Here is a 27,631-nt window from a genome sequence, read left to right on the forward strand (position 1 = left end):
GTCTTGTCACAATCAGAGTGGATGATGGGTAAAGCATACAAAGAGCAGGACTTTCACATCAGAGACTTCACATCCTGCGTCCGACATTTAGTTATGGTTTAGGCCATCACACACTTTGGTTATAGGAACATATTGTAGCTTTCATTAAATATTGAAAAAGTAAACATGTCCTCTCTCAAGATGCAAGTCGGTGTTGGATTTTTGAATGATCTCTCCCTAACCTTTACCAAGCACTGTGAGCACCTAAACATAACCATAGAAAACTGTAATCATGCTTTAGTTGCCATGAGTAGATACTGTGGAGAAAACAAAGGACATTATCAGTGAACATGTATATCGTATGGACATTTTGACAACAACAAAACATAACTTTAGATAGCACTCTGCATCATCCAAACACCAAATGAGGGAATATGTTTTTGGAGAATGATGTTCATCCCTCCAGTAGAGTTCAGAGACTTGGAGAATGTATGGCAAGGAGCACTGAAGCTGCTCTGGAAACTCTGTAATCGTAGGAGAGAGAGGGGGTTTTATAATCATTTTTGTGATATATTGTGACACATTGTAAATTGTGCTACCTGCATTTAGTGCTGACACACCTGTAGTAAAGCAGAAGTCCTTACACAAATTATCCCACAGCTTATGCCTCTATGTGCCATCAAATGTTTTGTTAATTCTCAAAAACAGCTGTATGCCAAAATGAGAAGGGAAGCTGGCAGCATGTTGCAGATGGAGCATGTAGAGAAGTCAATTACTTAGTGAATTTGGATTATTTTGTGTTGAACCTCACTAGCATCGATCTGTGATGTTCAGTCTGTTCCATTTTTTGTTGTCAACTTTCCTTCAACAAACCACGTACTTCTATTTTAGTTATTTCCTACATTTCCCAGAAGGGCTTTTAACATCCCCTGTAGAAGTTAATCAAACATGTGTCCAATTGTAGATGGGGAGAGTATAAAACATACCAGAGCCTAAAGAGAGCTTTTAAATTGAGAAAAAGTTAACAGGTAACTTGAACTGACTTATGGACTGTCTAGGCTTCTGTAGGGTGACTAACTAGGGTCTTTAATAGAGTCTTCAGTGGTTGATTTTCTGTGAATGAAAAATGCTAAGAAAAGAAACAAGCCCCTGCTCTTTTTATTTACTGTAATGTTTTAGATCGCTGAAAACTGTCCAACATCACTCTCCTTTGTAGTTGTGCTGGGAATATAATAACATGACAGGTACCTTCACATGAAAAAGACAAAATATAGCTGCAAGTAGCAATGATAAAAACTTAAGTCATCAGGTAAAAGAAGCAATCAACAGCTGCAAGTTGACCTGAGCTGAACAAATGAACTGATGAAGACAAACAGTGTAGTATAGTGTTTAGAAAGTATATTGCATGATAAATGTATTTACTTAACAACATTAGCCAGTTAAAATACAGGTGTATTCACAGGTTTATGGGGCCTTTTTCACGGAAGACATTTTGACATGTGACAGCAGGAAAAGCACAGGTGTAAATAATAGGGGTGAGTGAGTACACCATTATCTGTATCTGTATCTGTTCAACCAACTATCTGTACCTGTATCTATACTCGGAATGGGCAGGGCTTAAACCGGAAGTTGGTGTTTTAAGTCTGAAATGGATATGGGTTGAAGCAGTGAGAGTCACAAACTGTTAATCCCTGTGGACAGAGTGGCAGTGAAAAGTACATTATCTGTACCCTGGTAAATGATGAAATAAAAGATGGCTGAATTACATTTAGCTGCTTCAGTTTCAGTGTCCTGGTATTATGCATGCTGTCTCACTGTCACAGTCATGCCAAACATTGTTAATGTTATTATAAACACCTGGGATTTTCCTGCTATGACAGGTCAAAATATCTGTTGTGAAAAAGGCCTGTTGACACACTTGGGAGTGCACCAATGACTTGGATGATTTTGCCTGATTATGATTCTCTGGACTGTGAGTGTGGACAGACTGTGGCAGTTTGAAAATTGAAAATGGAGAAAAGTAAAGGTTTCACTTGCAGCACAATTGCTTCATTGAGAAGACTAAAGAGCCCAAAACTTTTAACATTCTGTCCTTATGTTATTGTCAGAATAACTCTAGCCTACTTCAACCTGAGCAGAGATTTAATCAGCCAGAATAGCCAGAAACACTTGTGTGGGTCTATTTTAATCATGTCTTTTCTGTGAAATCAAAACACCAGGATTCTTTATGGCAAAGCCGGCTCAGCCAAACAACAAACATTCACAATCATTTATGATTTTTTTGTATGACATGAAAGTTTCTGACTAATTAACAAGCTGTCATACTGTTAATGTCCAACATACAAATGATCCTTTTCAGCTATTCATCTTTTTTTCTTCCCTCTCTGTTACAGAACTAAACCTTATTTTTGATGTAATTGAAGTAAAAGCATTAAAAACAAATGAGTAGTAGTGTTGTAGCTGAAACATGGCTCTTTTCTGCTAAACTGTCAGTATATCATCAGATCAGAGATACTTACTGTCTAATATGAAAGTGAATGCTGAGATGAGCGCATATCAGGCTTTAAAAACTGACAAAACAGCAGTCCCACAAAATTAAGATATAAACTATGAATTTGAAGAGGTATCTCAGGATTTTATCATCTTAATATTTTGGTTTTCACATGCTGAGACATTCAAATAATGATGATCTGATACCTGCAAAATAGACTGTATTTTTGTTGTATTGTACCAAATGACCTCTTCCTCTCTGAAACGTCCTACAAAACGCTGAAGGACTTTGAATAATTCAATTCCACTAATGAGACGAATAAACAAATGCGTGCATGAATATTCAGAGATTTAGTTCATATCGTTGCTGCCTCAAAAGCCTTTGGAAAACATTGCAACAGCATGCGCAATCTGCTATGCAGCTGCTACCTTTTCCTAAAGTATACCGGCCTGTACTCATCACTGGCTTCTTTCTGCCAGCAGAGATTTCTGTGCGCGTCTTTAACTGCAAATATGATGCCAAATACAGATTTTCTTTGCGCTGTTGTGCGCTCCCTCGTCATACAAGTTGGAAAATAGAAGATACTTGAATCAAATCCTTCAGCTGATCTTAACAAATTAAGTATACAGGATGAAAGTCCAGTTGGACCTGCGGAGCCTGTAAAAACCAGTCCTGTGTGGTTACACTAGTGGGTTTGTGTTTGATGAGAAGCTGAAGTCATATTCATTCTCTGCTGAACTCTGAACAACTGTTTTGTTAAAGACACAAACGCAATAGTCTGCCTAGAATGATGAAAATTAATTAAAATGTTATCCATAAAATCGAATGAAACCAGTAATTTCCCAACTGGAATTCCCATATTTATTAAATGGAGATCATGAAGTTATACTGGGATATATATTAGGTTAAAATATAAGTTATTAACATGCCAAAACATTTTCATAAACACCTGCATTGTGATTATTTCTGCTTGAATTGTGAATATAGGCTGCACTGTTAGAAGCATTTTCTATGAAGTCAAGTAAAATTTATTTAATAGCCCCGAATCACAAAATTGTTTCATGAGGCTAATTATTATGAAATTCAGCTATTTTAATTGGACGTTAATAGAGGCCGAACTATGAAGCCCACTGTTGACTTCAAGGTGAAAAATAGATGGATCTATCTACAGGACATCGTCCAGAGATGTATTATAATATTATTTCCATAGACTGTTTGCTTTAAAGTTATAATAATTATGATTAAAAAAAACAAACTTTCAGGTTAAATGTTGTGTGTATTTTTCTCTTTCAAGCATAAATTACATTAAAAGTGACGCTCATGACGTTAAAAAAGACGTCGTTGCTGACGAAGTTGAAAGTTACTTTTCCATAATTCTGCATTAAAATGCTGTTGAGGAAAGTTTTGACAGTATGATTGAAGATCTGCTTATCCTCTGTGATGTTTTCAGTGATCTACTGGCCTGTTAGTGTATGAATGTTGCTTTAAAGCTCAGTTCAACATGCTGCTCCTATAAGATACACAAAGATAAAAACAACAAGACATCACCACAGACTTTTTTTTCCTTTTCAATTAATCGTCTTTATTTTACATTTCAAACCCCAGCACAATCAGAGATTCATCTGAAATTCCCGTCCAAAATAAGTAAATAAATATCATTTTCATTTTTTATTAAAAAAATAAAGAAGTGGTCATTGTTTGCGTCGGGCACTGAATGACAGCTGGGGAGAAAATAAGGAGAGAAGAACTGAATAAGACTGATAGAATAAAGCAGGTGCAACATGTGAGGGGTGGGGGAGTCTTCCCACACTTTAACAAGACTCTAATATATAATATCTCCGACTATTTAAACAGAATAATCCATCTACATATTTACACTCTATATGTGTGGTTTGATTTTAGTTGGGAACTTTCCCCCTGCAGGCCCACAGAACGGAAAGGTAATTCATCACCAGCGATTAAATGTGATCTTTAAATAACTTTAGACACACACAGATGCCTGGGCCATCAGAGATTTCCAGTATAATAAGCAGAAGTTTGCTGTGCTTTAGGAGCTCTGTAAAGAAACACCTGTTACAAGTGAAGTTAATTACCATAAAACACTAAGTTAGTTTCAAAACCCCCAAATTCCCAGTAAGGAAAATCAATGCATTGGCCTTGACTGGCTCCGTCGACGCAACAAAGATAAATAAAAAGCTTGGTAATGTTGGGAGAGAGTCTGTAACAGCCAGAAAAGTTCGTCTCCGTTAGTTTAGAGTCACTTGGAGTCGCTGGTCAGCCTCGGCATGGTGACGGCGCTCATGCTGGACACATGCGGAGGCGGGACTTGGCACATGCTGCACGGACAGGGCATCCCGGTGCCAACGCCCCAGTGCTGGAAACTGCTGCCTAGCGGCCCTGCACCGGCCGTGGGGGCTTTGAGGAGTCCGTGATGGGGTCTGACCGAGGTGACGGCGGAGATGCCGGGCGCGGACAGAGAGGCGGTGGAGACGGCCGGCGGGAGGAGCGGGTGGTGCACCGCCGGGTGTGAGGCGTGGGAAGCTGCCGGGTGTCCCGGCACGGGTCCCGCGTGTGTCATAGTCCCACAGGCTGACGGGTGGAAGCCGCCGTGGTGGCCGCTGCTGCCGTAGATTTCACTGACCAGCCGCTTCATCTCCTCCAGTGAGTTACTCAGCATCAGGATGTAGTTTCTAGCCAGCAGCAGGGTGGCGATTTTGGAGAGTTTGCGCACCGACGGTCCGTGCGCGTAGGGCATGACCTCCCGGAGCCCGTCCATGGCCACGTTGAGGTCGTGCATCCGTTTCCTCTCGCGGCTGTTGATCTTGAGGCGGATCGACTGCAGCTCGTTCTCTGACAGCAGTTTACGGTCTTTCTTGGACATCCGGAGGGCCAATGACTCCTCGTCGCTGCCGGAGAGGCCGCGCAGGCCGGGGATCTCCGACGGAGAGTCGCTCTGTGTGGAGGACACGGCCCCGGAGAAGCCGTGTACGGACTTCTTCAGGGTGGACATGAAGATGTCATCGACCTCGGGAGAAGACGGTCTGCTCGACACGCGGCTCGTATCTGAGTCCATGGTCCTGGTCCAGCAAGGGTTCCTGAGAAGACAAAACTTTGTTAATTTACTGAATCCCCAAAGTCCCCGTCTCATGTCACCGCCAGCAAAGATGATATAATATTTCATTATAAATGATGACAAAAGTTTTTGTCATTTTATCAACATAACTAATAATTAAAGAGAGGCAAGACAAGATTTGGTTCTGGTTATTTGGTGGTTAAATGGAGGGGAAATGATCTTGATCGCCGCAGAAGCTTAATATTTAAACACAGTATATTTCTTGCAAATTTGCTTTATCATTTTTCATCTTTATAATCATCAGATATGAGATAAGACAGAAGTTATCAGTGAGTGTCCACATCTTTTCTATTGATTCTACTCTATCAACATAGTATTCTACTTCTAGTTCATTCTGGCTTGGCAGGAATAAAGCAGGAGAACAACCCTAAAATCAGTTTAAGGATATCTGAAAACAAATATTGAATCACCTACCGAGAGTGTTTCCAAGCGTGATGATGACAAATCCACTTGTTACTCCAGATCGCATCTGACAGCCCATTTGGCACGCCTGCGTGCGACCGCAGGGTTTTATAGCGGGCTAAAGCGCACAGAAGCCGGGTCACCAGGACAACGCAGTTTCGGTCCCGGCTGCCTCCCTGCGACCAATCAGCTCCATGCGGGGAGGAGAGAGGAGGAGGAGGGGGGGGGGGAGGAGGGTGACGGAGGGCCCTCCAGCCTGATGTAATTACCAACACACAGCATCACTATTAAGTGAAATCAGACACACTCCCTCCTACATATGGCCCCTTCTTGTGAAAATGTTGGCCCGTGTGTGGATGGATTTTACTACAGCTAATAACACATCGATGACGCCACATTTCGCCGTTAACTGAATATTAATTTGCTTGTATTATTCAGACTCCAAAACTTTACGATTCATTTCAATCGTTTTAGATTTACATGAACCATAATTTATTCGTTTTCCAGAAGAAACTGAAAATAAATATATATATATATATGTGACGTAAAGTTCAATATCTAATTATTTTAATGTAATTAATTTATAAAATATCTTCCCCGCTATTTATTTATTTTTATTTTATTTATTTTTTTTAATCAAAAACGTGTTCTCTTTTTTCTTTTCGTCATTAAACCTCCTGTAGTCTGTTTGACCATAATATCTCATCGACCCTTCAAATGAACAATAAGAAGCGGTCGAAGCCTGATAAGCAGCGCAATATGTTTCCTCTGAGTTAATATGCTGTTTTCCGTTTTTACCCGCTGTCGGCCAGCAGCTGCCGTTAAGGAGCATCTTTAACGTTAATTAATGAAGTGTGCAAAATTGTTTTTAACGGTTATGATCCGTAACATTTCAATTAGTCTGCAGTGAGCGATAGCATGTGTGGCCTGCTGCTGGCGCTCAGACGGCCTCTGACTGACATAAGGGCCCAAACCGGTGATTTGCTCTCCTACATAACTGAAACTGACAGCAGCTTTGTCCCGAAATATGACAAGTTGTATTGTGCAGTCAGACGCAATCAGCGCTAATTGCCTCTACAAGCTGATCTGTTTTCATAAGACTGATATAGAAATATACTTCTCTGCTTTGGTTATTGGTCAAATAAAATGAAGCCTACAGGATCACTCTAATAACACAGAGTTAATAATTACAGACACAGCTCTCTGTAGGATACATTTAAAATGTGGGTTGTAATTTAGAATAATTATCAGTGTCAAGTATCTGACTGTCTGTAGGGGATTCATTGCCTTGAACGAAGGGAAAGAGAACAAACATTAAGTTATAACAAAGCAACAAACAAAGCGACAGTGACTTTCAGTGAAACGGCAACAACATCCATATTAGAAAAGGAAAAAATACATATTTTTTAAATACAATTAATTTAAATTAATTTAAATAAAAAATAAACGTATTGAAAAATACGTAGCTATTCGAATTTTATTTATGTATGTATTATTTATTTATTTACTTCTTTTCTGTGGTCAGTTAGTTCCAATTAATTTCCCGAATTATCTGTACAGTTGCTATGGTTACCCACAGTTTAATATACCACGCGCAATGATTTAGATCAGTGGTTCTCAAACTTTTTCATGTCAAGGACCCTAAACTGAAACAAATTAGACCACGGACCCCCATCTGATGAGATTTTTGATTTTAGATGTTTTATTACAGAAAGTATATGAAACTCATGACCAACATAGTAATAAGCATTAGCCTACATACTGTCACTGTGTTACTTATGGATGGAATTATAGTGAAAACAAATTATTCCTCTTTTTGCTGTGGACCCCCTGGAACCCATTCAAGGATCCCTGGGGGTCTCACTTTGAGAACCACTGATTTATAACACTGGTTAAACAATTGACTGGAAATATATTTTAAGGGTCGATATTCGACTTTAACGGACACTTGCCAGCCAATCAGAAACGAGTATTTTCTAGCTCTAACCGTCAGTCAGGTGTCACATCGGTCCGCCGACGATGTCTCAAAATCAAGGTCGTTATCCTGGGAAGTGCTAAAACACACACACACACACACACACACACACACACACACACACACACACACACATACACACACTTTCCCTTTATTTATTTTTTTATGGCCTATTTGCTTGTTTTCTTCCACCGTACGTTGCGTTCGCGTGTTTACTCCCGTTAAATAAGATTATGGTAATGAAGGCGGTTAAAGTGGCATTTTAAATCAGGAGGTTTGTATGTGTGCCACCACTTGCTTCATTAGACATTCCCACAGTCTCACTGTTGCTCTGGATTCACAATGACACACAGACTACATATAGTCCACAGCTCAGGCTTTCCTCTAGGCTGACTTTCTTTTATCTATGGATCATTATTTTAAAAGTCAGTTAAAAAAAAAAAAAGACTATCAAGAAGTATGGAGGCCTTATGCTGTAGTCTGAACAATATTTCTCAACTTTTTCTGGCACATGACTGAGTGCAAACATTCTGGTGTAACAATGTTACAAGCTGTTAGGAGACAGAGATGAGTCTCTCTTAAGAGTCTTGTCTTGAGGGAGCTCTGTAGGGATAAGTGAGAAACTCTGGATTCAAAAATCATAAACCTGTGAAGTGCACAATTAATGTGGAAGCAAAGCACTAAAGCAGTGATGTTTTGGTAGACTACATATAACAGAAAAAAATCTCTTTTTTTTCCTCAAGAAGGTTAATTTTCTTCAGACATTTCAATTCTGAAGTTTTTAAGTATTCAGCCTATAATGAATGTTTCTGTGTTGTGTTTTTTTCCCCTTAGAATGAATGTGATTCAGAAAATATATATATATTTAATGTATTTCTTTGTAGCCAACCTTGAAACTACACTACAGAGTGCATTTCACCCCTCCGACCAGCAGTTTGCACTGCAGTTCAGGTTTGGTCAGAAATATTTTCCTGTGTGTGTGTGTGTGTGTGTTTGTGTGTGTGTGTGTGTGTGTGTGTGTGTGTGTGTGTGTGTATGTGTGTGTGTGTGTGTGTGTTTGTGTGTATGTGTGTGTGTGGAAACAGCCAGAAAAGACTATACTTTCACTGCACAGACAACAAATAAATGAATATGCAAAGAGAAGAGAAGAGAAGGTTCAGTTGCATAATTCAGTGTATGATCTGTGGCAGTACATTTCAATTTTATCAAATATCTATATCAAATAAATATTTTTCATTATTTTAATTTTATATCCTACCCCCCACCCACCCAAATCTATCTTTTAGTCCACTTACTTTATTTTAGACTCCATGTATGAGGGTATGTGGTATGTGGACACCTGAACATTGAACTCATAACTGATAACTGCGAGCCAGACCTCAGCATTCCAGTTTATCCCAAAGGTGTTTGATGGGGTTGAGGTCATGGCTCTGTGCTGGCCAGTCAAGTTCTTCTACACCAAACTGGGAAAACCATTTCTCTATGGAGCTGTGCATGAGGTCACAATTATGTGGGTGAAACAAACTGTTGCCAAAAAGTTGGAAGAACATTATTGTCTAAAATATCATTGTATGCTACAGCATTAAGATTTCCCTTTATTATAACTAATACTTTAGTAGGTGATTATAACTAAGCACCTATGACTCAAACCAGGACAACAGACCCAGGCCAAATGTGCATAAGAGTGTACTATAATGTGCTATAAAGTGTATAATAATGGTTACATCAACTTGATGGGTTAAAATAACAGTTTGTTCATGTAGGAACCCAACACCTAGTAAACTGGCTGAGAAAATAGGTATTCAGGACTTTTAATTGTTCAATTCTAACATTTCCTATTCCCGTCCATCTTTGACTCTCAGCGACTACAGTCCTTCTCACCATCTTTTTCTCTCTTTCTGTCTCTCTCTCTGTCCATCAGTCTGGGTGGCGGTAGGCCCGGTGCCGTGGTGAATACCAATAGTGAGGAGGAGCATATGTGAGCCATACTTAATCCTGCTAATCTGCCTCTAAAATAAAAAAGAAAAGGAACAAAAAAGCAGAAAAGAGAGGAGGGTGGAAAAACACGAGAGAAGGTTTCTCTTTCTGTCTGGGGAGCTGACCGGCTGAGGCCAAATGAACTGAAAGACATGAATAATGTCCTGGCTCTCCCCCTCGATCCCTTTCTCTGCAAAATCTTGGAACGAAATGAAGCAAAATTCTCCCTTTTGTTGAAATCTGTAGTGAGGAACGCGAGATGCCGCCACCACTGCTGTTACTGTGTTCGGGTGTGTATGTGTGTGTGTGTGTGTGTGTGCAACCTCCAAGTGAGATTCACATGCAGCAATCCTGCTCTAGCAGTTTACTGTACATTTAACAACAAAGTCAAGTGCCATGACAAGAAGTGGTGTGAAATGGTAAAAAAAAAAAAAAGCGGCCTGGCTTTCTGTCTGATTCATTTTTATTATTTAACCATGTGATCATCTTTCTATAATCTTCAGCAGGTAGTAGGAAATATTAGGGTTGCACTGATTTTCTCTTTGATCCTTTAAAGAAATACTCATTATAGAGAGGGGTCGGTTGGTTTCCCCCAAAGCATATTTTGTTAATACAAAATGTATAGTAGTTAGTAATAGTATAATTTGTCTGTGTGTTCCTAAGTGACAGTGTCTGCATACTCTTTAACTCAGCTCTTGGGTCTCAAGTTCAACAACAGGAAGAAACACAAAGAATCTGAACACTATAGAGGGGAAAGAAACTCAAAAAGAAGGCAGGTCGTAGGAAAATGCAACAGTGCAAAAACATAACAGTTTTATCGCTTGTGTTAACACAACTGCAACTAGAAAATATAACAGAGAAAATGAGTCACAGCAGGACCACAAACAATCATCCAATAAGTGAGAAGCGACCAGAGCGTTGCGATAATCACTACAATCATTGGATTAAGCGATGTTTAGTAGAAAAAACATGAGAAAATTCTGAGCAACATGTTTAAAACTTGCTGTCCTCCCTGCTGATGATGCTCTGTCAGGCCTGTCACTTCTTGCTTTAGTTTGCTCTCAGCAGTGAAACACATAATGTGAGGTGATGTGACTGACCTGTCAGTAAAGAACATTACACCATTTTGCCCTAAAAACTCCTCGTCGTTTGTCTGTTAGGATCATTGTCCTGCTGCATTGTCTTATAATTGGAGGGACTGTATATAAAAACCTTTGGCACCATTAAAGTTAAAAGTCAGCACTAGTCATTGTTAAATAAAAAATGTATATCATATTTGCTTATGAACCTCACTTCACCATATAGTAGGTTTGTATTGGGGAACATTTGTATGTGCTTTCCTGAATTTTCAGCTATTTTGCAACAAGATGTCCAAATGAAGCAGGTAATTATTATTAAAGGGGCGCAATTTGAAACACTTCCATATAAATAAGGACAGCTAACCATGGTAGAAAAAAGACATGAAAACAGCATGAAGTGGTATGCAGTAAAGATACATGTGAAAACATTAGAAAACTGAACTGGAAAGAGGTTTTTTTTAAAAAGAAATAGAAAAGTAGGTTATTAATAGTGATTTAACAGCTACCAAACCTAAAAATCTTCTGTTGACTTATTCCAAAGTTTCCTGCTATAGATTTAAAGTAAAGAGAGTGGAACTGAATCTGTGGATCTCAGGTTGTGTGCAGTAGGTACATGTGAGGTGTGCGGGTCACTCATATAGGCAGGTGCTGGCCCCTACACATGAAGAGATGTGGATCCAGGCTGCAGAGGGAGTCTCCAGGCCTCTGTGTCTCCAGGCTTGGACAGTGTTGGGTTATGCAGGCCCGGGGCTTTATCTCTACAACAGCTATTAGGAGGTAATTAAGTCCTAACACTGCCGAGCCTCCCATGGTTACTATAACATAACTGCAAATGGGAAGCTTACAAGCTCCTTTAGACGGCATGACAAATTGAATGGAACTCATTGGGCTTCGGCTATTATTCCAGCGGCCCCATCTGGCTGGGAAAAGATAAAGGGGATTTGCTGGAGGTTGTGAGGGGTTGAGCCTCCATGCTCGGTGTGAGTGTGTGTGTGTGTGTGTGTGTGTGTGTGTGTGTAAGGGATAAGAAACGAAAGGGGGGTCCAGGTCCTGCACAGGGAGTGTTTTGAGGGTTCCTAGGGGATTTTTTTTTTCTCCTCTTTGGTCTGAGCTTCAATTCAACAGGCAGCCTGAGATTTGCTTTGGCCAAATGTTACAAATGTTTCGACAACCTGGTCTCTGATCCTCAGGGGTCACCCAGGAGGGCACGGGGGTACAACGGCTTTACGCCCAGAGATTTAACAAAGCAGCATGGGGATGAATATATTCACACTTATATTCACTCGCCGGGCCTCCAGATGCTTGTTTTAGGGAGACGGAGACTAGACTGAGCTGCACTCCACCCAAACCAGACCAGCTGGCGGTTTGTGTCCATAGTACGTCCGTGACCAAACTTGTGTGGACAAAAAAAGTGTCACGTTCACTGGAGTGATGCTGTCAATTGTCGCCTGGGGAAAAGATGGGGAAATTATTCTTAGACTGTTAAAAGTTTTTTTCTTTAGTGTGAAATTCAACTTTGCTTCAGATGGTTTAAAAAAAAAAAAAACATTTCGTCCACAGAATAATGAGTAAATCATTTGTGGAATTAGTTGTGCATCAGTGTAAATGGACTAATCCTGTTTTACACTTTTCTAAAAGCAGTATTAGTCATGCTATGCATCTGGTTTATAATCAGATTTGACCCCATTTATTGGTTATTTTGAGACATTTTTGTGTCATGAAACGAGCAATATATGACTGGAAGATGAAGGATACAGCAGACATAGTGACGTGTGAGAAAGATCATGACATTAGAGTACATACAGTATGTGTGCACACATTTCCACATGAAATCTCACAAATTCGAATCCCAAATTCTCTTTTGACTCACCAGTTAAAGCAGGAAAATATTGCCTTTATTGACATTTTGTATGAATTTTTAAAGAATATTTCAGCATAAGTGCTCTCATCGTCTTTCTGAGAGTGATATAAGATTGATATCAATCCTTTGTGTGTTAACTCACAACATGTTGAGTCACTGATCAACGGGCCAGTCAGCCTTCATGAGAGTATACAGTACAGTAATATGGATCTGCATTTGGACATATTGTAATGCCATAACAATCTCAAGTATTTTGTTGATAAATCTAATGACTGTAAATCTGGTGACTGTAGATATCCACAATAATCCAGGTGAATTTGGAGATGCTAATTACATGTCTGATGAGTTTTCTTAGGTTGCTCTGAAAATTCACTGTCCAAACTGACTGAAACATTATAATAAGAAAATGGCCAAATCTCTTTTTCTTCCTCCTCTTTTTGTGGGCACACAGCTAAACTGCATTAGCACCACCATCTGTTCTGCAGAGGGGTTGAATGAATAGTTTGTTGTCAGCAGGTTAAAACTTGGTTCTACATTGAAGTAGCTGAAACATTGTTGGCCAAATGTTGATTTCTGCCTAAAGTAAAACAAATAGGCCATTTTTGATTGTTCGATGGTTGCAATGAATTTGGTTGAAAGTTTTCAAGGTTGCACAGTGAATGGACTGTAAGGAGACATGTTACTTTGAAGGATTCCGTTGTATTTTACGTGGATCATTTTTACCACAGGATGTTCTTTTTAAAAATGACCACAATGACTTAAAAGACGAATCTCTAATCTATTGATACACATATCACATTGTTATATTTACATAACTTTTAATAGCACTGGCAGTCAAAGTGAAAGTTCTCCATTGGGTTGCAGTGTCTCATGGGGAGAACAGTAGTAGTAAGAGGTTAAAAAGCCTTCTTTGCATCTTCCTCGGTAGAATAAGAGACAAGCATTTTCAACTTTATTCACCCTGGAGAGTGTTTTCAAAAGTTTTTGTGAGAGGAACGTGTCGACTTTGTGTGGATGGAGGGCCAAAACCAAAAGAAACCCTATGTGTTAATGTGGACGTGGCCTCAGTACTGCTGAAAGTCACTGATAGCCTTACAGTATCTTCAGTGCTGCATTACAATGAGTGTAAAGGGGTCTAATGATGGGGATCTGCCAGGCTTAACAGGCTCTCATTCAGATGGCGATTGTCAGAAGGCCAGAGACAATAGGCTGGAATAACAATGGAGTACACAAGCAGCGCAGGCCATCCCCGTTCTGCTGCAATTAGCGTCATATGGAGGCACTGAGAGGCTGGGTTACATTCCTTTACTCTCACTACCAGCCTCCTGATCCCATCACACACACACACAAGCTCATCATCCCTAACAAGGGGGCGGACTACTTTATTACCACCCCACTGCTAACCAGCTGTCAACCCCCCCATGCATGCAGACATGCACTCCACAAACCAAAAAAAAAAAAACAAAAACACTTTTGGGTTGACTCTGGAGATAGTAGCAGGTGTTTTGTGTTGGGATCAACTGCCGTTTCCCATCTTTGAGCTGAAAACAGTCTTCTGTTCACTCTTTCTAGACATGGTTGGAGATTTCTGTGTAGCAGCAACGTGTCAAAACCAACTTTTGTTTGCTCTCCATAGCTCCTTTTGTATGTCAGTATAATCAAACATGCAATACAGGTGTTATCAATGACATTTCAATCCGAAGATAAAGACACACATTAAATATTGATTTCATAGAGGGTCTCAGCTACAATGTGTGAGTATTGTAGCCAGTTTGTTACCAGTTATGATAACATTTTTTTCAACATTCTATTTGGTCTATTTGATCTGAGGATGTAGTTGGCTGCAGACCTCTGAATCTCTGCCCACATCTGATTTTTTGAGCGATTCAAATAGGTCTGGAGTTGTGCTCACTTCATGGCTGTTTTACCGGTTGTAAAAAGAAAACCAGCCAATGAGAGCTTTGCAGCCAAAATGTCCATTTTAATAAGTATACATTACGGTAAGTACAATAGGTTGTATGGTAAGTTGATCCATTAACAAGATCCTCATTAGGATCTGATTTTTACAGTGTACATAATACAAACCACTACTACAACAACAACTACTACTACTACTACTACTACTACTACTACTACTCCTACTACTACTACTTTTGGTTTCATTTCCAAAAAGTGCAATGTAATTAATAAGGTTAAACTTTAGACTTGTTTGAAATTTGTGTGATTGTCTGACCACTTGTTGCTCCCCAAGCAATGTCCCAAGTTGCTGCAATTAAAATGATATAACAGCCAATGGGAGTAATGGCCAAAATAATGAAAACATGCAAACCTGTCTCCTAGAAATTATGTTTACAGTTTCCCCAATTGTGTTGCTTTGACAAATGTAATTGCTGGATTATATTCACAGGCAACTTTTTTTCTGAATGAAAGAATTGCTATATGTATAGTATATACCCAACTGAAGTTGAAAGTTTACACCAGAGATCGAGGTTCACATCCTGAGTCTAGTTTGTGTTTAGGTTTAGGCAACAAAAGCACGTTAATGTTAGTGAAAGGTCATCATTTCAATAAACACGTCATGTCTTGTGCTTCAAGTCACTGCAGACTTTTTCTGTATTAAACTAAGACCACAAACTTAACCTAAACTTAACTAAATGCTGCCAGTGCCTAAAAATAACCATTAAAATGTTGATAATACTGTATAACTATGAGCAGATATTATAAGTAAAAAAATGATTATAGGTATTAAAAAAATGAACTACATTGTCATTAAACATATGTTCAGTATCAACATTTTTAAATCTTGCCGAATACGTTGATTGACAACATTTCATCTTTCTTTCAGTAAACTTGACCAAATGTTTTATTTGCATAATCTTAACCACAACCTAATCATAGATGTGGCAGATCAAGAATGTTGGACATATGGGTCGATTTGGAAGGCCCTGACAAACAACCTACTTTGTTCCTTAGGTAGAAGGACTTGTTGCACAGACAGGGAACAGCCGTTTGAAAGGCACAGACGTTAGAGCAGACGTTAACGGACTGAGGGGACCAGAGAATGGACAGGTCTCCAGAGCAGGGCCACAGGGGCCACAGAACTGGAGGAGGAGGAGGGGCCACTTGGCAACTCGACACACTAGCTCTCCTTCAATTCTTCAGCAATTATGCTGTCATCAAGCTATTTTGCCTTTTTGAGAATGAAGAGAGGAACACAAATAAGGGCCATGCTGGTTTAATTAAACTAATACCAATTCATGTTCCAGCAAGAAGCTTGAGGCGTCATTAGGAGAAGAAGGACAGAAAGGGTCTGTTCCTGTGTGTTTGTGTGCGTGATTGTATGCATGTATGCCCATTATGTATGTGAGAAATTTTGAGTATGTGTGTCCGTGCATGTGTGTGTGTATGTGTGTGTGGGGGGGGGGGGGGCGTGTGTCCCCTCACTTCCAGTCCATTGAGCTGCGGTGCTGTTGCATGCTCTCCGCTGCCCTGGTTTTGGTCCAACAGAACAGAATGCGTGGAGGGAAAGAGGGAGGCGATGGGAGAAAGCAGAAAAGAGGAGGCGGAGGAGGTGGGGGTCTGCTTGGAGGGGGCTGTTTGTCACTGTGAATCGGCTCAGGGTGGTTCACATCATCTGGCCATTGATGGCCGCCCCTCCCCTGTTGTAAAACAAGCTCCTGTGGGCCTGCCTGAACACTGAGGGCATTGTGTCCCACCCTCGCAGGAAACATACCACCCAAAGTGCTGCTGCCCCCACCGTCCACCCCCAGCATCCCCAATCCTCCTCTCTATCCCTTCATCTCCATCTTTTCCACCCACAGTCCAGGACAGTATGATGTAAACCTTAACGTGGTGGTGCATCAGCAGCAAACTGGAGCAGATGTACACGGGACGAGATAGAGTATGATCATTGGAAAGCAACAGGTAGGGCTCATGAGGCCGGACTAAAGGCTGGGAGGAAAGAGGGAGTCAGCAGCAAGTGGAGGAGGCCGAGGGAGGTGCAGAGAGGAAGACAGATTTGAAGGGCTGGTGTAAAGGGGGCGTTCCCTGTGGTTTCCGTAATATGGAGGGCTAATGGGAAGATTGATGGATTGAGACAGCAAAACAAAACAAGGGGTGGTGATAAAATGTAGAGTGGGGGACAGAGCAAGTAGGGATCGAGTTGAATGGTGAAGCCTCAGTCCTGAGCATGTGTGAGTGTGTGTGTCACAAGGCCAGGAGAAGGAGGAAAATTTATCGCCTTTGGGGGCAGGGAGTGGGTGTGACTCGTTCCCTAATTACCAGGGAGGTCTCGGGAGCCTTGGGTACAAGACAAGTGTGAAGGGTGGGAGAATGAGACAGGATACAAGAGGTTAGTGCAGGTCAATGCTGACCACCTAAGATGCCCCTTGCAAAAGACCTGCACCCCCATTCCATTTCAACCCTCCCTGAGTGCCCTTGCTGAATGCTATAAATAAATATCGTGTCTTCTCCTCTAAAAGCTGATAATTTACTGCCCACCCATTCCGTTCTGCCCATCTCTTCTCCATTTCTCAGCGCCGTTGCCAGGCGGTGAATGGAGCCCGTCCTTTGAGTTTGGAGGGCCAGGCCTGTGTTTTCTGGAGGGGCTGTCCTCAAAGTTTGGAGCACCCTGGAGTGGACACACACACACACACATACACACACATATGCTTACATGTTGAATGCCACACATGCTCCTTTATCAGCCACCTCTGAAACAGCTACACACATGGCAGGAGTTTGAGGGATTCTTATGGGAGAAACCTGTTGTTCGATGCAGATGAAGAGAGCTAACTCCTTTCTTTCCTAATTACATTTGAGACTAACAGGTGCTTCAGGCTGATGATTCTTAACTCTTGAGTCAAAGTCAAAGGCTGACTCGTCCATATGCCTGCTCTTTTAATTCTCCCAAATCATTTCTTTGCATATCATTCCATCAAGACTGCATTAGACTGTTGTTCAAAGAGATGATTTGTTGTGCCTTTAAATGTTACAACTTTGTGCTTTGGCAGTGAATGTAAACAAAGTAGCGTAATGTTCTTATAGCACAGCAGAAAGTTGAAGGGAGGAAGTTGGGATGGATGGATGGGTTGGCATCCAGTGTTCTCTTTCACCAACAGTCGGTATTCATTTTTTTAAGCATGACCACGATATATTTTTAAACATACTGAGAATAATTGTTGTTAATTACAACTTGGATCTTGTTTTTTGAATGTTTGGCCATAGGTTCTAACAGTTATGATAATGTTAGTCTCACACAGGTCGATCAAACTTACTTGGATGAGAAAATTAAGTCCGTTAACATCCATCAAAGTTTACAGACCAACTTTGACCCACTGCAGTTTTGTCTTCATACAGTTTTCAATTGCAATGAGGCACAGACATTCCTAACATTATGGATGCATTCACTTTGGGGTTTTCCTCCAAATAAAGTGGTTTAGATCTTCTGAATAAACTGTCTGCAGTTATATAATAAGATATCAGCAATTACATTGGTGAATACAATATTATCATAACCAATAGAAAAAATGGCTATAAAAGGAAGATCAAAGTTGCAATAAACCAGAATTAATCTTAAAATTTATTTTCAAGGATCGCAGTTTTTTAATGTCATATACACAGAATAACATAGCAGTCCCACCAGGCTGAAACTGATTCGGGGATCCACTCAACATGTACTAAACACTCCCCAAGAAGCTGATGACTTTATTAATAGAGAAGGAGATAATGATGACTGATAACAGCTTGCAGACTTCACCACACTAAGCCTGAGCTACGAGGACCTTAATTTTTTTTTTCTTATTCTCCTGCTGCTGGCTTTGGCTGACGAGTGTGCAACCACAGGCAGGTGTGTGGTCACTGTTTACCGAGTGCTTTTCATTTTCATTTTAAGATCTTCAGTTAATACTATATTTCAGATACAGGTGTTATGTGACTAAGAACTGCAGCAATATCTACATCTGAACTATAATTTATTTATTTTACTATGTGAGTATTTTTCATCTTCCTGCTACACTTGTGTCTTAATCCACAATGTTGCCTTAGTTTAGCTGATTAGGTTACTGCAGTAATTTCTTTCTGAAGCAATGGACTGCATTTCTGCTATCAGGTTTGATAGCTTATTTCTTACTAGGGGAGTGGGCATTGTTGACACAGCTTAGCCAGCCTTCTCAGTGCCTGATAGTAAGGGGTTGTACTTGGTTAATTTGAAATACCACAAGGGGTGGTCATGTTTTTGTTTCTGGTGTTGCTACTTATTGTAACCCACAGGGAGTTCTTATTCACAAGTATTTTAGCGGCAGGGGATTGGGATTGTTTAATTTTTGGCCTCAAATTGATCTTGGAAAGGTATTTATTTATTTATTTTTTACTACCCTCTCCCATGTGTTTTATTTTTTTGCTTACATATCTAAAGGCAGAATCGTACTTAGGGGAGTATGTGATTCACTGTCTACTACAAAATAAATATTTGTAAAAACCAACTATTTGTGCTTCTCCAAATAGCGTATTTGTATTCGTATTTGTATTCGTATTTGTATTCGTATTTGTATTCGTATTTGTATTCGGCTTCACCCCTATTCTGTATGTAGTCTACTAACAGACCCTAAGAAAGTTAACACAGAATTAAGGAATTTTTGCTCTGACCTCTATTCCTCAGTAATAACTCTGAACATTGAAAAGAGTAAAGACTTTACAGGAAACTTCCAACTTCCAACACCTTCCAACTTTATCTCAAGAGGAAACAGACCATTTTGGGACCCCTATAACATTAACTGAACTCAAGAAGGTCATCTTTGGTATGAAAAGAGGAAAGTACCCCGGATGGGATGGTATTCAGTTTTACTCATCATTCTGAACTCAACTTATGAACTTGGACAATACATGTTAGATATGATTCTAGCTGCAGTTGAAAAGGGCTTCACTATTGGCAGTGTCAACATGGCTTTATTTGCAGTCTTACCTAAACTAAATAAGGACCCCACTTTATGTAGTAGCTATAGACACTTTACTTGCTGAAGTAAAGGCATATGCCAAAATCTTGGCCTCCAGGATTGGGACACATATGACCAAACTTGTGCATCATGACCAAACTGGTTTTATAAAATCCCATCTGGCAAGAGACAACATTCGCAGATTACTTCATGTGTTACATTTTTCAAAACACCTATTATCATACAACATCCCCTTATTGAACCTATCATCTTTTACTACACACACCATTTTCTGTCCTTATTTGCAGATGATATACTGAAGTATTTCAATAATGCCCCTTCCTCAATTCCTCATATTTTAGGTGTATTTGCCCAGCTTAGTTCACTCTCTGTATATAAGATCAATTGGTCCAAGTCCCAACTAATGCCTATAAATCTGTTCTTAAACCCATCTACACTCCCACCTCATATTCCAGTGGTTAAATCATTCAAGTATCTAGGCGTTGATATCCATCCCTCTTCACGATCTATTTCCATGAAGAACTTCCAAAACATCCAAAAATGAGTAGAGGAAGACTTGGATAGATGGACAAAATTACCTAACTCTTTGTCAGCTCGAGGCTCCACAATCAAAATGGATATTCTCCCTAGAGTACTTTTTTTTTTTCAGTATGGCCCCAAATGGCTACTGGGACAAATTAAACAAAGTAATTCCTAAGTTTGTGTGGGGTGGTAAATGATGCCATATCAAGTTGTCCAAATTGCTGTAGCTTAGCTGTCCCAAATTTTAAATTGTACTTTTGGCCATATGTGTTGCATCCTGTGTCAACATGGCTTCACCCCAATGCTCAGGTCTTGTGGAGACAGAAGAAGAGAATCTCGCCCAACCTCATCGGTTACAGGTCCTTGTTTACTCTGCTCTGCCGTCTAAACTTGAAAAACGTTAGCTTGGTCCAATTCCAAATCACACTCAGACCTCCTTAATATGCCACACTTATAGTCCCATATTTAATAACTTCTTATTGTAATCTTATTACAGGAGCAGCCCCTTTTCAGTTTTCACAATGGTCTGCAAAAGGTGTTGATATCTTGTCAGATATATGGGATGATAAAGAAATTAGATCATTTAATCATATATGCACTGTGAACAATGTCCCTAAAAGCTCATTTTTCTTTTACCTTCAGCTCAGGCTAGCAATACAAATCTATGCGGTCCCATGAGGATGTAGCTTTAACAACTCATTCACTCCGTTCTCTGCTGGACATGAGCAGTCAAACTAGAGGCTTAGTATCTACTCTTAAATTCTGTCTGCAAACCACTGGCAGTCCAGTCATCAGTCTGGGACAATCTAGACAGTACTTTCAAAAGTCTCAACCACAAACTGACATTTTAAATTTTTACATAGAGTGTATCTCACTCCCAGGAAGCTCCATTTGCTGAAGCTCATATCCACTCCTTTCTGCAAGCTCTGCCCCAATGGGAACACAGGATCTTTTCTGCGTATGTATCGGACTTGTCCAGGGGTAATGTATACTGACCTACTTGATATTAAATTGCCATATTGTCCAAAGTTGCTACTATTGAATGATACCTCCTCTTAAGATCTCTCATTTCATTAGATGCTTGCACTTTTTGTTGGTCTGACAGCAGCAAAAAAAATGCTAGCCCTTCACTGGAAGCCTCCTCATTCTCTCTCCCAGAATCATTGGCTACAATCGCTACTGGATATAGCATATATGGAGATGTCAGTAGCGAGAATGCATTATGCCAAACAATCAACCATTAGTGCCTGGGCTTCCCTTATTGAGTGAAAGATCTTCACAGACCCTATACAATTATTGTTATGCAAACAATACCAAACAGCTATCTTCACATTTCAGCATGCCTGTCATGTAATCATTTGTACATATATATATATATATATATATATCTTTTTTTTTCTTTTCCTTTCCCTTTCTTTCTTTAATTTCTTCTCCACTTTGATCTATTAAGGCCTCTTGTAATGAGGGTTGGGCTGCTGCCAGGGGAGGGTGTGGGGTTTTACTGTTGGGTGACTGTGTGAACATACTGTTTGTTACCCTTGTTAAACAATAAAAAGTTGATAACAAAAGTCAACTGAGCAATGAAATTCTTATGACGAATTCACCAGCATCTACTAATCATACTATAGTAGCCTAAATATAAAGTAGAAAGGAAAGAGCAAGAGGTTAAAGTGCTAAAATTAAACATAAAATATAAATGACAATAAATACAGACTATAATTTGTTGCGTAAATTTAACCACAATTAAAACATTGAGAATTAGGTCATATTAGGTCATTTTTGGTAGTTTAGGTATGACGACATTATCCTCTGTGGTGTTTAGTATTCTACATAGGTCCCACTCTGTATTGTTTTGTTTTTTCTTCCATACTTTTCCCTATTTCTCTTTCTTGAGGCCATCTGCTTCCCTGGCACCCTTGCCTGCCTTACATTCACCTGGAGAAAGAGAAGAACAAAGAGAAACACACTGAGAGCGTGCAACTGAGACAGATACAAGTCTTAAACTGCCACTGCTGCCATGGTACCGTCCACTCAACTCCTGTAGCTCAACGGAGGGCTGAGAGCGAAAGAATGAGAAAACAAAACAAGGAAAGTGAGCTGGCAGCCCCGCTACGCCTCTGCTGCCATGGCTGAGTCAAACAGACTCAGCTAAGAAATTGTAACCCTAACAGGGGGCATAAGGAGGGCAGAGAAGGATGGGGGAAATGGAAGGGAGAGGGTCTGTTATAGGGAAGAAAATAATGTCTGTATTCCCCAGTAAATCAGTGGAGAAGCTCAGGCCTTGCCAGTAAAGTGAAGAAATGGTGGTGGCAGCTGCACCCGGTTCAGTGCCTCCTGACATAGAGGGGGCTTTTGTCTGCAGCACAGGCGGCACAGTGAACAGCATAGGGTGGCATGGTCTGGAATGTGACATTATTGTTGTTTTTAATAGAGACTGGGTAAAAACAGTGCAGACTGAAGGAGAATTAAGAGAGAAATTTTTGTTTGTGTATGTGTGTGCACATATAATGTCAAAGTGTGCAAGTTGTATCCAGTACTGTCCTCCAGCTAAGGCTCACAGTTTTAAGCTTTGTTGTTGTTTTTTCACCTTAAAGTACATTAATTAGAATTGAGTCAAAATTAGTTTTAACCTGATTCTCACTTGGGTTTTATGTTCCCAGCCATTACAGGATAATGCTAGTATTATTTTATCTTTTTTATTAATATTAGCAATTTACATTAAAACATTAAAAAAAATGTATCCTGCGTATGATCCATGTTTATGTTTGCACAGCCTGATAAAGCTTAGACTTCTAGTGTCATTCAAAAATTTAAAAACATAAGAGCCATATGGTTGCCATATTCCATATTCCTTCATAAAGATGAATGGAGTCTATCACTGCACCCTGTCTACATAGACAGCGTTTCAGCCTTTTTTTTCGGTTGTCTGTCTGAAGAAACAAATACACAAACTGCTAGTATCATTTGTGCCTTACATGCATAACCGCAACCTGAGGCATAATTCTAAACTTAAAGTCTATTTTCTGTTTATACCCATTACTACTGTGATTGTGTATTTGGCTCTGAACCAAGGGCACCGCAAGTAGGGGGTCCAAGACCCCCTCAATTTACCCTCCTCCCACATTCTGTTTAAGTCGCCAATCACTGTATCCCTGCAAATGCCCCTATGTGGCAACACTTTCGGTAAAAAGACGTGTCAATCATTCCCATCCACTCTAAGACATTAATTAAAATAAAGCAGGCAAACATAAAATGGGAAGAATATTTTCAAAGTGAAATGACTATTTCTTAATTGAGGCGGAACCTATTCAGCATGCGCAGGCAACCAGCCAGTCAGCACATACATCAATTCACGTCAGACAGTCAGTTCACGTGAATTTTTTACTTAATAATAACTAATTCATGTGAAAGTTTCACATGAGTTGGTTAATTCATGATGTTGCATTGAAATGACAGGTCCACAGCATTTCCTTTTTGAGTAAAGGCAATCAAGGTGCTCCCAAAGTTTATTTAGGCTATTGTAGGCTATGAATGACATTTTCCCAACAGCATGGCATGTTGATAATTTGCGACAAATATTCGTAAAAAAAACCCAAACACTATTTGTGCTTTGTGGAATAACGTATTTGTATTCAGGCACACCCCTAGTAGTAGGCTTCATTTGTTGTATACTAACTGCAAAAACAGTACTGTGATGAGTGGTACATACTGTATAGAATTAGTATGTAGTATGGATTTGGAACAGCAACATTGTTAGCTCAGGCAGAGCACTGAAGTTCACAGTCATTGGCTCATTCACAGTTGTGTGGCTGAATGGAAACATCCAATCATATTCATGAAGGTGTACACAGCCATTTTAACCTGACACTATTTAACCACGATGTAATGTTTGTGTATGCATTTTAAAAAAGGATAATAGTGTTATCCTTTTACGGGAAAAACAGAAAATAATACCTACAAAAGGAGCCAACAGTCATTAACAGTGCCTGTTGATCACTTTGAACTAATATCCCATGATCCAAGAAGACACACATACACACAAACACACACAGATATTTCCCACTATCCACTAGTTAACAAGTCAACACCTGACTTCAATCTGGCAGCACCTGCAGTGTGCTTGTGTGTGTGTGTGTGTGCTTGTGTGTGTGTGCGTGTGTGTGTGTGTGAGAGAGAGTTTAACAGGCAGGTGGTAATGAGGCAAACTGTGCTGTGCTGGCTTCTATAATGAGGTGGCAGGCAGAGAGAGGTAGGGCTAGTGCCACTAATGGACCCCTACAGCCTGTAATAAGCAGTAATTATAGTGTGTGTTTACCAAGTGGCTCCAACATGGTTGAAAAGGTTACCTTCACACATAGCTACTCCACTGCTGGCCCTCCCACCCAGGGACCCTAAGTGACAACACCAGAAAGTACAGTACTTAGTGTGTCTATATGTTTATGTGTATGTTACTGGAATTAGCATGTAGTTTTGTGGATGTACTTTGAGGGGCACAGTTGCCCGATATGATTAAATTGCAGCCCAAGCAATCTTGTTCAATACTGGACCAATTCCAAAATTTTTATGCCCATTAATCAATGGGGCTTTTTTTCCTATCTCTATTCCAGAGCATAGACTTTCAATTTGAGAATATGATTTTTATTGATTTCACATTCAGATTTTGTAATGCTTTCTCTTACTGACAGGAGGCAATTGTGCTACTATTTCATGTAGCTATTATGATAAAAGAAAATGTACGGACATTTGTATATATATTAACTGTCCTTTTATTCCAAAAGTGATAAAGAAAGCAAGGGAAGTACATTTAATAAAGCCCTGGAGGGCAGGAGTGGATGAACCTGGTTAAAGAATAAAAGCTCATACAGGATGCTCTTAGAAGTAAAGTGAACACGCCCGCAAGGAGGCAGGGATCATTTCATTGGTCAACACTACACTTGGCATTCTATTAGTTGGGGAATTTTGACAGGGTTGTTGCACAAAAAATGTGAGAGCAGAGCAGAAATTTGAGATCAGGCATTTCACAAGCGCACAGAAGCAGCCTGAGTGTGAGAAAAAGGTCCAAAGCTGGAGAAGGAAATCTGTGCAAGCAACAATATATCTGAGTGCAAACATACAGTTTGAGCAGAAGCAGAGCAAATCAAAGTGCAAGCAGGGGCTATTTGAATGTGAGGGCAGGGTTTGAGGGAAAGCAGTACAAAATCAGAACATGAAATCAGTAAATCATACTCCCAACTTCAAAGACAGCACTCTTGAATAAAGATAGGAAAAAAGCCCCATAAATACAGACACAAAGTCAGGTTTAAACACACACAAACTTGCAGATTTTGTTACTTAGACCTAAAATGATGGTAAAATTGGGTCCAGGTTGAAAAATGGTGGAATTTCCCTTTATGAACAATGACAAGAAAAAATGGAAGAAACTGGAGGAAAATAACAGAAAGAGCTGGAGTTTCTGGTAAGTTGTGAGATCATTTCATGTCTGAGAGGCCACACAAATGTGTACTCAGTGTCTGTTGTTAGCACAGACTAACATTTGTACAGGGTCAGCTCCAGAACAAGACAGGGGCAATAGGTTTTTCATGGGTAGGCCATTGTCTGAATATAATACAAATAAAATCCATTATAGCCGGTACATTTGAAAATGTTAAGCGCACAGCTACTTTACACAAAAGATAAGAGTAAATAAGAAGTTAGCCAACACGATGGGGCCGCTCCAGCCATGACTGTGTACAGTGGGTATGCACAGTGACGTGCACTATGGTAGCAATCAGCAGACTGTTTTACACAAAGATTTACTTTTTGATGATATTCAAATGATCTATTGGCTGACTTAATCTAAGAGAGTGAACAATGCTCATCTGGAACAGAGACTGTATATAAGACATTCAGATAACATTTCTTAAGATTAATTTTACCAACATTTGTTGTGGTACTCTCAGACTCTGCGTCTCCCCTTTGGTTGCACTCTGACCTCTACCCAACCTCTCACTGACCCTTCGAAGACACTGCATTTTGGGGAAGCCCTCTCAGTGACCTCATCAATCACAACACCAGCAGCCAGGCAGCAGGTTCGCCCTCTTTCTCTGGCTGCTGCTGTATTGTTTTCTTTCTGTCTCCTTCTCTACATCGATATGCTGCTCTCATTCTCTTGTTCCACTCTTCGTCTTCTCTCATCACACCCTCAAAGACCACTGTGAGTTTGATTAGTGTACGACTGCCAAACCTGACAAATCACAGCATTTCTTTGTGTTACGGCTGAATAAATTCATATCTTTATCAGTGCCTTGCATTCCCTTATTCAACCCCTCACCTTACTGCAGTTCCTTCTACATTGTCTTCATCAGGGTTTTCCATGTTCTCTTCTCATCTCTCCTCTCTCCTAAATCTTCAGTCAGATTCTGGTCACTGAGTTTCTCCAGGAGATGTTGGATCAACATGTGGCCTCCAACTAATTCTGTTACCAAAGGGTCCCTGTGTGACAGTGCAGGAGTATTTTTTTTATACAGCCCTGTCTGCTTTACTCTTCTTTTTTCTGGGGCTGTTTTTCATGGTTTAGGCTAGAGGCCACTTCTTTACTACTACTACTTTAAACAGGCCAGGTCCATTAAGAAATGTTTTCCCCAGTTTGGTGTGCTTGACTGACCTGCACCGAGCCCTGACCTCAACCCCATCCAACACCTTTGGGATGAACTGAAACGCTGACTGTGAGCCAAACCTTATCACCCAATACCAGTAGCAGACTTCACTACAGTACTGCATTAAAAAAAGAATCTGCCCCCTCAATAATTTCAATGAGCCAACGTGCTGTAGAAAGCTCCTGCAAAAAACATAGGGTTCATTAATGTTGAAAATGGCTCAACTTTCACTGCAACACAATTCTATACTGAAACAACAAGACTTGGAGGCAGCACAACTCATTTGATGTGATATTCTGTCTTTGTCAGACAAGGATTAGCTCAAATGTTTCATTGTATGACTGTATGAGGACACCAGCCTGGTATCACCAAATGGTGTATAACACAATGATTTCTTAAGTCATTTCACATCTTATCACTATGCATTTTTCACTTTTTGCGTGTCATTTCATTCCATTTAGCCTCTTCTGACTTAGGTTGTACAGAGAAAGTTGATCTTTTCAGTCAGTTTTCTCACTGTCACCTTGTTAAGGTTTTCTTTGAATGATATCTTTAACATTTCTCAACACAAAACCACAAAAGTTTCATTGATAACTCAACAGTATGATATGTTAATGTTAAGGT

The 27,631-nt window shown here is 40.0% G+C and overlaps 1 protein-coding gene across 1 annotated transcript; it reads right to left on the reverse strand.

Moving 5' to 3' along the window:
• Positions 1 to 4,053: 4,053 nt before the first annotated feature.
• olig2 (oligodendrocyte lineage transcription factor 2) lies at positions 4,054 to 6,098 on the reverse strand. The gene is made up of 2 exons (XM_044366170.1): positions 6,018 to 6,098; positions 4,054 to 5,565 (listed from the first exon to the last, which is right to left on the reverse strand). Exon 2 carries the CDS (start codon positions 5,541 to 5,543, stop codon positions 4,728 to 4,730), a length of 816 nt encoding a protein of 271 aa, XP_044222105.1. The 5' UTR covers positions 5,544 to 5,565; positions 6,018 to 6,098; the 3' UTR covers positions 4,054 to 4,727.
• Between the last annotated feature and the right edge of the window lie 21,533 nt (positions 6,099 to 27,631).

The sequence above is a fragment of the Thunnus albacares genome, chromosome 11 (genome assembly GCF_914725855.1).
Source record: "Thunnus albacares chromosome 11, fThuAlb1.1, whole genome shotgun sequence".
NCBI lineage: Eukaryota > Metazoa > Chordata > Actinopteri > Scombriformes > Scombridae > Thunnus > Thunnus albacares.